This window comes from Esox lucius, chromosome 10 (genome assembly GCF_011004845.1).
Source record: "Esox lucius isolate fEsoLuc1 chromosome 10, fEsoLuc1.pri, whole genome shotgun sequence".
In the NCBI taxonomy this organism is placed as follows: domain Eukaryota; kingdom Metazoa; phylum Chordata; class Actinopteri; order Esociformes; family Esocidae; genus Esox; species Esox lucius.
The window spans coordinates 20,286,543-20,299,973 of NC_047578.1; the positions used below are offsets into that span (position 1 = coordinate 20,286,543).

At 41.4% G+C, this 13,431-nt stretch overlaps 2 protein-coding genes across 3 annotated transcripts in view; both read right to left on the reverse strand.

Moving 5' to 3' along the window:
- The window catches only part of LOC114828690 (BOLA class I histocompatibility antigen, alpha chain BL3-7-like), a 593,411-nt gene that overhangs the window by 400,555 nt on the left and 179,425 nt on the right, over window positions 1-13,431 (reverse strand). The gene's annotated exons all lie outside the window — the stretch shown is intronic.
- Window positions 7,445-13,431, reverse strand: part of LOC117594959 (major histocompatibility complex class I-related gene protein-like) — a 60,766-nt gene continuing 54,779 nt past the window's right edge. Inside the window, exons 4-7 of one of the 2 annotated variants that reach the window (XM_034294681.1) lie at window positions 12,928-13,227; window positions 12,619-12,720; window positions 12,159-12,228; window positions 7,445-7,902 (exon numbers count right to left, since the gene is read on the reverse strand). In XM_034294681.1, coding sequence (XP_034150572.1) covers window positions 7,869-7,902; window positions 12,159-12,228; window positions 12,619-12,720; window positions 12,928-13,227 — 506 coding nt within the window. In that variant the 3' untranslated portion in view covers window positions 7,445-7,868. The remainder of the gene's footprint in view (window positions 7,903-12,158; window positions 12,229-12,618; window positions 12,721-12,927; window positions 13,228-13,431) is intronic. The other variant, XM_034294680.1, reaches the window with a different exon arrangement.

Genomic DNA, 13,431 nt, shown 5'->3' on the forward strand with positions numbered 1-13,431 from the left:
CCCCAGACACTTCCTCTAGCTCTTCCGGGGGGACACCGAGGCGTTCCCAGGCCAGCCGGGAGACATAGTCCCTCCAGCGTGTCCTAGGTCTTCCCCGGGGTCTCCTCCCGGTGGGACGGGACCAGAACACCTTCCCAGGAAGGCGTTCCGGAGGCATCCGAAACAGATGCCCAAGCCACCTCAGCTGACCCCTCTCGATGTGGAGGAGCAGCGGCTCTACTCTGAGCTCCTCCCGGGTGACCGAACTTCTCACCCTATCTCTAAGGGATCGCCCGGCCACCCTGCGGAGAAAGCTAATTTCGGCCGCCTGTATCCGGGATCTTGTCCTTTCGGTCATGACCCAAAGCTCATGACCATAGGTGAGAGTAGGAACGTAGATTGACCGGTAAATCGAGAGCTTCGCCTTGCGGCTCAGCTCTTTCTTCACCACGACAGACCGATACATCGACTGCATTACTGCAGAAGCTGCACCGATCCGTCTGTCAATCTCCCGTTCCATCCTTCCCTCACTCGTGAACAAGACCCCTAGATACTTAAACTCCTCCACTTGAGGCAGGCACTCTCCACCAACCTGAAGTGGGCAAGCCACCCTTTTCCGACTGAGGACCATGGCCTCGGATTTGGAGGTACTGATTTTCATCCCCACCGCTTCACACTCGGCTGCAAACCGTCCCAGTGCATGCTGAAGGTCCTGGTTAGAAGGGGCTAAATTGTTACATTTAAGTTCAATTCATTAAATGTATGCAATAACTTCAAACATATTTTTACTTCAATGATTATCAATAGGAGAAAGTCATCGCTTTGTTATTGGCCCTTGGACTCCCCAGGCCTCTCATGTACAGCACAAAGTTTTCAGCTATGAAGGTATATTCTAGGCGTAGGTCTTAATGTCCAGTGTTTTAACAAAAGTGCCTTTAGTTGTTGTTTTTTTATTGTAGATTTCCAGAGACTCCAGAATGAAAACTAAGCTCTTGAGGGAGGAGAACCAAGCCCTGAGGAAAGGCAATGCACAAGCAGATGAGAACTTTCTTAAATTTAACTTTTTTGTGTGTAATGTAGGTTCAGAATTACCATATGCCTTTCATTTTGTAGCTTCGGATGACAGCGGCTCATTTCAAGAGCAGGTGAAGCAAGTTGGGACAATGTTGAAGACGTTTGCTCGCACTGGGCAATCAGGTACAACTTGCAAACAACACCTGTGGTTGTTGGTTTAATTCCCACTGGAGCCACCTGTACATGTAGTAGACCTAGATATAAATGTCATAGTTCAGTATTTGAGGGACCAGGACTGACTACTTTATTCTTTTATTCTGGGAACCCCTGTAGGTGCGTTATGCGTTACCTGAAAGGAGCATCTGACCGTGAAGGCGGAAAAAGGCGCCGCACAGCTGAGGGGGACACACAGCCGACCCCTTAAACCTAGGCTGACTACTGACACCCCATCATCCTGCAGTCAGTAACATCAAGAAGCCAGAAGTGCCAGACTACACTCACCCAATCCATACTGTTCACTGTGGAAATAACTTTTTTTTTGTATTTTAACTTTAGTATTGGCTTATTTCATTCCGTCAGTGCTTAACGATTCTATTATAGTTTGTAAATCCTATTTCATATTGCACATTAACTAGTACCAAAATTCTATTTTCATTCCATCAGTGTGCTTAACTGTTATTCTATTAAAAATTGCTTGGAAATCCTATTCATACCTCTGATACTTGATATTGCACATTACCTGGTACCAAATATTCTACTTACACTGTTTTTAACATTAGCTTTTTTCATTCCGTCACAGTGCTTAACTGTTATTCTATTGTTAAATATAGCTTGTAAATCCTTGTGCTGAGGTGGCTTGGGTATCTGTTTCGGATGCCTCTGGAACGCCTTCCTGGGAAGGTGTTCCGGTCCCGTCCCACCTGGAGGAGACCCCGGGGAAGACCTAGGACACGCTGGAGGGACTATGTCTCCCGGCTGGCCTGGGAACGCCTCGGTGTCCCCCCGGAAGAGCTGGAGGAAGTGTCTGGGGAGAGGGAAGTCTGGGCATCCCTGCTTAGACTGCTGCCCCCGCGACCCGGCCCCGGATGAAGCGGTAGAAGATGTATGTATGTATGTATGCACCTTTTTCTTTCCTTTCCAAAAACTTTGAAAAGGAAAGTTTTGAGTGAAGAACAGAAGCATTCATATTAATTTTAACCCTTCTGTTCCTCACTCAAAACCTTCCTTTTCAAAGTTTTTGGAAAGGAAAAAAAAGGTGCAGTGGTCTCTTAATTTTTTCTGGAGCTGTATGTTACAAGTGGAATGCATAGATGTGCAAGTAATGCAAATATATTACATATGGCTGTTTTAAATGTGCAATTGAAAACTTACACTTATCAGACTTTGTAGGGCAGTGACAGAGTCCAGTAATACAAGGGGTGGGTATGGTTAGTTGTGAATCACACAGTTCAGCAGGGTTACAGTAGATGGAAATAAGCTGTTCCTGATCCTACTGGTGTGGGACCAAAGAGACCTGTACTGGACGGTTTTCACCACCCGTTGCAGGGCCTTCTGGTCGGCTACGGAGCAACCACCAAACCACACTGTGGTGCAGTTAGTCAGAATGTTCTCGATTGTGCAGTGGTAAAAGTTCACAAGGATCTTAGAAGACAGACGGGCCTTCTTCAGCCTTCTCAAAAAGTACAGGCTCTGCCATGCCTTTTTGACCAGGGCTAAGGTGTTCAGGGTCCAGGAGAGGTCCTTGGCGATGAGGACACTCAGGAATTTGAATCTGGACATGCCTTTAGACTTCCTGTAATCCAAAATGAGCTCATTGGTTTTCTTTGCTTTGAGGGCCAGGTTGTCGTCAGCGCACCATGCCGCCAGGTGCTTGACCTCTTCCCTGTAGGCTGACTCGTCATGGTAACAGATAACATTAATATTGGTCAATTAAAATGTGTAAGTACACCACCACTATATATTACCAAGTGGAGAATATGTTGATGGGCTAATATATGTTTTATAGCAAATTAATTCAATCATTGTAATTCTTTGACTGTGCTACAGTAAAACTTTCTCAGATGGCACAAATATTGTGTTTGTAGAATTGTATTGGTGCAACAAATTAAGATGAAACTTCAAGGTGTCCATCAATGAATACTTAGACAAGTGCATCCAACATGTTTGGGGAAGGTATTTATTTCAGGACATCTTGTAGATGCTATAAAGAACAGCCTTTCACTTCCTCCTTTAACATGTTGATTATGAGGTGATATTTGACCAGATCACTTAGTATTTTGACAACGTCTCTTCATATTTAGATCAGATTTATTGCCATTGAACAAGTAGAAGTACAATACTACAAAATGCAGTTCACGTCTAGCCAGAAGTGCAAATAGAAGAGGGCAGAACATTTAAAAATATTAAGTATAATGTATGTTACAAGTGGGATAAGTAGCTGTGCAGGTACAAATGGCAATTCTAAATAGCATTATGAATGTGCAGTTGAGGCAAATTGAAGAAGTAGAGTAGCATGTGGAACTGGAATGCAGGGATATCAGCAATGAGGTTCCTGAGATAGATGTGTGTAGGTAACAACTGAAAAATTGAAAGTGGAAGGCGGCATGTGCAACTGAAATGTAGGAATAGCAGCAATGAGGTAGACACGTACCTGTAACAACTGAAACTTCCTTATCGAACCTGCAAGGAAGTGACAGAGTCCAGTAGTACAAAGGGTGGGTATGGTTAGTGGTGGATCAAAGAGTTAAGCAGGGTTACAGTAGATGGAAAGAAACTGTTCCTGAGCCTGCTGGTGCGAGAATGGAGAGACCTCTACAGCCTGCCTGATGGGGGGACAAACAGTTTGTGGCATGGATGTGAAGTGGGCTTAAACAATTGTAATATTTTGACTAAAACTGAAGAATACAAAATGTTGCAGCTAAAAATTTAAGTAACCCATTTAAATACTTGATTAAAAGTTGATATACACCCCCGGAAAAAATTAAGAGACCACTGCACCTTTTTCTTTCAAAAAGTTGAAAAGGAAACTTTTGAGTGAGGAACATAAGCCTTCAATTTGCAGTGGTCTCTTAATTTAATGTTGTTGTTGTAGTCTAATATAGACTGAGGTGCCACCTGTAACACCTGCTTCACCTGCCTCCATGGTGCCCCCGTCCGCTCCGGCGTTCCAGCTCTCCGGTGTAGGCTGCAATCACAACCCACGCTTTGTCAGAAGGGTTAGCAGACGCCTCCACAAGGGGCTGGATTATCTGGAAGCCTGAGCAGCATCACCTGGTATGTTAGGATAAACACGCTGAAACCACCTATCAGCAGCCTGAATGAATTTAAGGTGACCTGTACAAGGGAGGTGCTGCAATACAGGAAGACCATCAAGACTGAGGAGGCTGTTGGAAGATATTATTTACCATTTGATGAATTTGTAGTGGCGAAGTGTTTTCTGATACACTACTGATATACTGACCATAAACAGATATACAGTTGGGTGATGTTCTCATTTTATGAATAAAATGATGCATTGACAGATAAAAAGGTTGATGAATTACTGTGGTGACGATGAGTACTCTGGTTATTAGTGGTAAAAACCATGTGAATTACTGTGCCCACTCATGCATGCCTCCTACCTGTTTACCTGTGACCTTATACACCTGACTCACCACCTGGCCTCTAACCCCAGTGACACTTCCTGTAGTATATTGCAATATTTTAGTGCTGGACTTGTGCTGAAAGTGTCCAGATCCATCTCTGAGTAGATCCCGGACTTCCTGACCCACTGGATGTAACACAAAGATGTGTATGCACCCCTTCTCATGACGTGTCATTTGAAAAAGGAGGTGATATAAGCGGTCTTCAGATGACTTAATTTACTTGTACAGGGAAATCAAGTTTTGAGTCTTCTGGGGCCGTATTCACAAAACATCTTAAGGCTAAAAGCAGTTCCTAACTTGCTGATTGAGGAGTACCTCTAAAAAAAAGGGTATGTCAGTCCTAACTTTAGGACTCCTAAACCTTTGACCAAAGAGTATTTCACAAAGCGTTGTAGTGCAAAAACCAGCTCCTAAATCTGAGTAGTCAAGAGGACTCCTAAGTCACTAAGGGCAAATCACAAACAATCCTAAAAGGGCTGCTGCCGGCAATCTGCCTCATGGTCCGGTCAACATTTTAGAAACGGTTAATGACACAGAGCTTTTAACAAGGCATTGCATTAATCGCAAGAGTATTAGGATCATAATAGAACTATTCAGGGATGCTGTCACTTCACCAACAAACAGAAACAACGGCAATATATTTTCTGTTATTATTTTCGTTTTATTTAGTTATTAATTACAACGTAGATGTCACGTGCCATGTCACATGTTATTTGGTGCACTTGACAAACTCTACGCTACTTCGCCACAGGGGAAATGGAGCTATGCAGAGCAGACGAACTACAGTACACAGCTCTGGAAACAAGAAACCAGGCAAGCCTAGGTCAGCCAGACCGCAATAGAAAGTTTTGCCTTCCTGAGATATGAACTCAGGTCATCCACATGAAAGGCTGTGTCACTAACCACTACACCACAGAGCTCCACATTCCTGGTGTCAGTATAGCCTCTTGTGTCTATGAACAAATACTCTTTTGCCACTGGCCATTTTAACACCTATTTGGCCATTTGTGAATGATATTGATACAGTTAAACTGACTAACGTTTCTTACTAAGTTTACCTCCACCACAAATAGCGTCTATGAACTGTTAGCTTTTGCCACTGGCAGTTTGAACAGCTTATTAGCCACTAATAGGCTTTACCAGTATCTACTAACTTCCTAGGAATAATCATAAGAATTGAGCAATTGCTAATGAGACTGAAGATGAACTTTTCAGTCGCAATATAACCAAATACAGTTTTAGTTAAGGCTCACTGTAATGTAACTACTGTAGCCTATGTTTTAGCCAGCAAATGTGTTTGTCTATCCTGAACCAAAACGCATGCACGGATGCGAACTTCAAAAATCCACCAGAAACAGTTGCAATATAACCATAAACTGTTATTTACTGTTTTAGCCAGCGAAGTTTTCATCTATACAGAATAATTCATAATGCATACTTTGCTTCACCTGCGAGGAGATACGAATTCGGGACATATAGTTCACAGGTCGGCTTCTCTAACCACTACGCTATTTAACAAGGGATGTCAGTCAGACAGTCAGTCATTCAGTCACTCACTCAGTAAGACACATTCACTCTTCGTACGCTTACGCGGTCCGGCAAAAATTAAGAGACCACTGCAAAATTATCAGTTTCTCTGGTTTTACTTTTCATAGGTATGTGTTTGAGTAAAATGAACAATTTTGTTTTATTCTTTAAACTACTGACAACATTACTCCCAAATTCAAAAAAATTATATTGTCATTTAGAGTATTTATTTGTAGAAAACAACTGGTCAAAATAACCAAAAGATGCATTGTTTTCAGAACTCAAATAATGCAAAGAAAACTAATTAATATTCATTTTTCAACAACAAAATACTAATGTTTGAACTTAGTAAGAGTTCAGAAATCAATATTTGGTCATCTCGGTCAGTGGACAGTCGTTTTCGCCCTCTGCCAGTCTGTGGCTTTGTTGTCCCCATTGTCTGTTGCTTGACCTTGTTCTTATGAACCACCGTCTTTGACATTTTCAGGATGGAAGCAACCTGACGCTCACTGTATCCCTCTGCCAGTAAAGTCATAATTGAACCCTTCTTTTCCTCACTCAAAGCCTTTCTTTTAAACTCTTTTGTCATGCTGAATAGTTTATTTTCTTAATTCAAATTACCTTTGAGGTACTACTTGCAATGTTTTTGCCATCCAGCTGGTCCTATTGCAAGAGGATAGTGATGACCACAGAAGTGGTTTTATACTTTTCTTTGTTAAATTAGATTTGGTTCAGGTAATCACCTAATCAGTACCTCAGTAAGTAAAATGAGGTGTGTCTGTGTTGGAATTTAACTGACACTGGAATGGAATGGCTGCCATACATGTAGAGATGCTAATTTAAGAAAAATTAGGAGTGAAACCAATTTTTTCCAGAGCTGTATATATCTCATTCATCTGTCAGTAGAATATTACATCAAACAATAAATGCCCTCCCAGACCCCATTTTGTGCAATCAAATCATTCGCTTTCCTCGTGATGTTCGCAAACTACAAAGAAACAAAGCTGACTTCATGGCCATAGCTCGACCACCCAGTGTAGTTGGTGCTATAGATGGGACACATAATTGCACTAATTATTGCACCATCAAAAGATGAACCTGCCCACAGTGATTGGCTGACAATTCGCTGAACATGTCTTGACATTCTTCTACAGTATTGCTATGATGAATTCACTGACAGAGACCCCTCCCCTATCAGCCAATCACTGTGGGCATAGTAAGTAAGGTTGTACAGTACGTGGAACACAACATCATCCATAGCAACGGGGTCAACCCCGCCCTTTCTCTTTGCTTAAGACATCTCCCAATTCCTTAGTAAAAGTTTGTCTTAGCAGCATTTTGAATAGGTTTTAAGAGGAAACTCTTAGTTAGGAACTTTCAGTACTGTTTAAGAGTCCTCCCAGTGGTAAGATAAAATGTTTTGTGAATACAGCCTCTGAGTGGCATTTGAAAGTAGTGTTAGAGCTCCATCATGAGATAAGTCTGCATTTTGCAGTGGGTTCTCACTACCGAAGTACTTAGCAGAATGTGCAAATGTCTTATTATTTGGTAACATCACGTTCTTCCATCAATCACTCATAAAGTCAGAATGTATCAGACCAGTGGTTCCCAACAAGGGGGTACTTGGCAGAGCAACATTCAGTTGATGGTTCAGTAACTGAAAACCTTTGGGAACCACTGTATCAGCCTGTCATCCGGGACTGTCTACATTTGTTTCAATGCAGGTGTCAGAAACTGCCTGCAAAATAAAAGCAAAAGAGTTTGTCCGGGAGTTTGCAGGGGAAGTCCTAAGACTTTATTTCTCCATGCAATAAAAAAAATACACACAATCAAGGACACAGAATAATACATTCATGTGATACCTCTTATGCCAATGATGTTTATAATGTAGAACAGCATGTACCAAATAAAAAAGCATATACATAAAATAATACAAATACAATATAAACAATACAAATGAAAATGACAAATACAAAAATTCTCAAGTAATTACTTATATATTACTAATACATAAGGTTTGTCTGGCTGGCTCGTATTATATAGCCTAGAGTCCATGAAGGATACGAACCTGCCCCAAATTTTTCACTCTTTTGGCCTCCACTTTATGTTATACAATATCTTTTTTTTAGGAATACATATAGCCAACTCTGCTAAACACCTTGCCACCAGAGGGGGGGTTAAACCCTCAAACATAGTGTTATACATTCATTTACTCTAACAAGTGCCATTTTTATGAACCTTAATGTATAGCCTTTAACTGCCTGTATAGATACATCACCCAACAGTCAGCCTCTGCAGGAAAGTCCACATTTGTGATTCTGCCAAATGTCTCAAGTACATTGCTCCAATATGTGTTTAGAAGCAAACAGGTCCAGAACACATGCATCAAAGTACCAGTCTCCACTTTACATTTGGAACAAAACTGAGTATTTAGAACTTATCCTACGCATTCTCTCTGGTGTGTAGTACACTCTATGGATTAAGGTATACTGCGCCAATCTATGTCTGATATTAAAGGAGAAATATTGACCATTCAAACATATCTCTGACCATTCCTCTTTAAAGACATAACCCAGATCTTCCTCCCATTTCTTTATAACACCTCACAACCCAAGATTTGGCGAAAGGTAGAATAGGCATTAGAGACAAAAACCTTGGGACCAGATCATATTCTCTAGGGGAAGTTTCTTTAAAGGCAACAGACAGCCTCCTTTTTCAGTAGAAATGAAATATGTAACCTGGAGATATAATTTAAAAAATGACTTTGGGGAGCTCAAACTGAGACACAAGCTCAGTTTGTCATCCTTATATAGATCTCTTACACATATATGGTATGAAAAATGAAGTAAGTCCATATGTGAAAGTCCTGTGGCAATAGATGATTAACATAAAAAGGAGTTGAATGGTAAATAGGCTGATTACATCCTGTTTTTACATGTTTTTTTATCAATATTTTATGTGTACCTTATAAAGGGGTTCAGTGTCAAAGACTTAAGTAAAATGTTGGTATGAATGGGAATGAGGCCAATGACATATTTAGTTGGGATTCCTGAATTTGCTTCCATGATGGGGGATGTAGCGATTTAGACTGTGAAAACCAAACTGTCTTTGCCTGAGCAGTCCAATTAAATAATTCAAAGTTAGAAACATTGAGTCCACGCTCCTCTAGAGGTCACTGAATAACTGACATTATAAAAAGCCTCTAAAAGGCTTCATTTGATTCTTAATTCCTTAAATAAAAGACAGTTTCTTTTGCATTAACAGTCACATTTTCAAAATCAATGCCAAAATTTCACAATTTCTGCCAGGGTATCCAAACTTATGAGCACCACTGTATATCTAAAATGTAATCCAGGAAGACCCCAGGCATAGATGGGTTTCCAAATGAGTTTTTAAAACATTTCTATCCAAGTTGATTAATCCCTACTTTCCATGCACAATCACAATGTAAAAATGGGTAAATTCCAAGAGTCACATGAACAAGAGTCAGTCACGGTTTTACTGAAACCAAGTAAGGATCCAAAAGAATCCTCTGTCATGACTATAAGGTGTTTTGTAAAAGCACTTTGTGACAACTGCTGATGTAAAAAGGGCTTTATAAATACATTTGATTGATTGATTGTTGTTGTTGACTCTGTTGCGCACTTGTGCAACTGGGCTGTACGCTGCTAGCAATACTCGGCCCTCATTCAGGGGGGTTGCGGTTGGTGGGTGTCCCTTTGGTTGATGCCTGATAATGTGGTTGGGTTGATTTCCTGCCTGTTGGGCCCTGTCCGGGGCCTCCCCCGGGTAGGGTCACAGTGTCACCGGACCCCCTGTCTCAGTTCCAAGGTGTTACGCTGCTATATTATTGTGCTGGGGGATATGAGGAATGCACTACTAACTTTTCTCAGTCTCCTCCAGTTTTAAATTTTAGGAGGAGATGAGGTCCTGGTCCACACCTGCGGATTACCTGGTTTGGGGGGCCCGTTGCTGTCCCTGTCCTTGTCCACCTGGTCATACTTCTGACCTAGTCTAAAATCAAATAGACTCTGGATTTAGCCCAGAGAAATGTATTTATTATTCCAATTGGACTCTTAATATCTCACCCGGCACAGCCAGAAGAGGACTGGTCACCCCTCTGAGCCTGGGTCCTCTCTAGGTTTCTTCCTAAAATTCGACCTTCTTAGGGAGTTTTTCCTAGCCACTGAAATTCAACACTACTGTTGTTTGCTCCTTGGGGTTTAAGGCCGGGTGTCTCTGTAAAGCACTTTGTGACAACTGCTGTTGTAAAAAGGGCTTTATGAATACATTTGATTGATTGACTGATTGATTGTTCTCAAATGTCCTTGCACTTAAACTTGAAAACGTTTTATCAGAAATAGTGGATTTTGACCAAACTGGCTTTTTTCAGCACCGTTCATCCATAGAGAATGTAAGAAGGGTTTTTAACATCATTCAATGATCATTCACTGTGCTAAAGCTGAAAGTCACCCTGTATTGCTGTGTCCTTAGATGCTGAAAAGGCTTTTGATCAGGTGGAATCAGGATATTACTTGAAACAAAGGCTAAGATCAACTTTGGACACACATTTTTAGGTGTAGTCATATTATTCTATAAACACCCTGTTGCTCAGGTACAGATTAATGATAATATCTCATCTAGCTTCCTTTTGTCTAATTCCACACAACTGCTGTCTTTCACCTCTCGTTTGATCCAGCCGTCGAGACTCTGGCCGTGGGTATAAGAGCCTCCCCTCTATTCACAGTATACAGGTTAGAGAGTGTATCCATACTATTTCCTAATATGCATATGACATCATTACTTTTTTAACCCACCCTGATATATCTGTTCAGGCCCTCATAGATACATTAATACATTCTGGATGCAAAATGTATTTGACAAAAAGTGCCTGTTAATGCTGAAGCTCAATCCTGGTTAGCAGACAGTATCACTTTCAAGTGGAACCCTGATTAACCTACTTATTTGGGGCTTCGGACACTAAGACCACCTAGTTAAATTGCAATCAGTGTCAGTTAGCGCACACATGGATGCACTGAGCAGGCTAGATACTGAGCCATGGGGAACAGAAAATCACTTCATAAAGATGGAAAAGGATATAAAAAGATATCCAAAGCCTTGCATATGCCAGTACTGTTCAATCACTTAAGAAGTGGAATATTTAGGGATCTCTTGATATGAAGTCAAGGTCAGGTAGACCAAGAAGGATTTCAGCCAAAACTCCCAGAAGAATTGTTCCGGTTACAAAGAAAAACCCACAGGTAACCTCTGGAGAAATACAGGTTGCTATGGAAAAAGATGGTGTGGTTGTTTCAAGGAGCACAATACAACGATCCTTGAACAAAAAGCTGCATAGTCGAGTTGCCAGAAAGAAGCCTTTACTGCGCCAATGCCAGTAAAAGCCCAGTTACAATATGCCTGACAACACCTTGACACGCCTTACAGCTTCTGGCACACTGTAATGTGGAGTGACGAGACCAAAATAGAGCTTTATTGTCACAACCATAAGCGTTACGTTTGGAGAGGGGTCAACAAGGCCTGTAGTGAACAGAATACCATCCCCACTATGAAGCATGGTGGTGGCTCACTGATGTTTTGGGGGGGTGTGAGCTCTAAAGGCACAGGGAATATTGTGAAAATGTATGGCACAATGAATGCTGCATCTTATCAGAAAATACTGGCATACAATTTGATTTCTTCTGCACGAAAGCTGCGCATGGGACGGTCTTGGACTTTCCAGCATGACAATGACCCTATGCACAAGGCCAAGTTCACCCTTCAGTATTTGGGAAAGCTGTGTTTATATCTGCTGGTTTATTAAGATCAACGCGGTCTAGTTTAATAGTATGCATTTCTCTACGGGCTTCTTCATTTCATCTATATCCTGTTGGATCAGTCAGATCATTTGTACAGAAATAATCTTAACAAATGCAGTATGAGTATTGAAAAAGTACAAAACAAAAAGCAATGCTATGGCTTGTGCGAAAGATTCACCTGTTAATTTGAGATAGAACTTGTGCTTCTGGAGCAGAGTTGTTGGAGGATGTAGAAGCACCACCAGAAGCTACAAGACAACCAGACAAAACCACACTTCAAAACATGAATGGTCAGGTATGGTCAAGCCCTGATAAATGGTGAACTTGTATGAGACTCAGTTATCACTTTAGAAACAAAATAAAGACACTCACTATTGGCTTGAATGAAACCTGAAACCCATATGAGCATGTTATATTATTTACTCTGATAACTTATGGTCCCGTTCTATAAGAGAGTATTCTGAATATTGATACAAACAGAATGTAATTCTACTACCACTAACCACTGTACAATTCAAAAACTTATAGACAAAGACTGCTACTAATTCAGTACTGCTACTTCATAACTGGAAATGATCTGATTATAAGACTGTAGTATTAAAGACCACCAAACCTATAATAGTCTCCCCCTGACTCACCTTGCCTGGTCTTCTTCTTCCAAATGAATGCAGCAACAATGACCAGGAGGAGAGTTACCACCACTGCAGTGATGAGGCCAGTGGTGTTTGGGTCTTTTACATCTGTAATTATCACAACAGAGCATTCACACTGTTACTTGTTAGAGGTGGACACGGAACAGTGAAATTATAGGGTAAAGTTGGGGACAGAATCACAGGAACAGGCAGGCAGTAAATACAAAACAAAAAAAGTAGTTTGGGTTATAGAAGAGCTGTGGGATAGGGACAACGGAGAAGAGAAAGGAATACATGTTCACTTCTGTGTCTTACCCCAGTTGGTCTCGATCTCATCCTCAGTCAGAACCTTGATGAAGACCTCATTTATTCCTGAGTCCTGAACCACACACTGATACTTGTTGTTCTTCCACTCCTCAGGCTTTACTGTAAGATGGACACTTTTCTGGAACGTTCCATCATCGTTGTGGAGAGTCTCTCCCATCTCCACATCTTCATGGTGATCTTGTCCATCTTTCTTCCAGGTCACTATGACTTCCCTGGTGTAGAAACCTGTAGCATGGCAGGTCACTGGAGAGGAGGGGGTCTTCTGGAGCAGAGACACTGATGGAGGGACTGGAGAGAGAGACAGAAACAAAGAGAAGACAGAAAGGGGAGAGAAATGCAGATAGAAGGTTAGACGAGAAATACTTTGTATGCACTGTGGAATGGGTAAAATAGAAAATAAGTGACTTGTGCAATGGCCATCGAATACGTGGAATTTGAAGTCCATTGAAAACCTGTGTTTTTGAAGATGACAGTCCAGTGCAGACGGAAGGA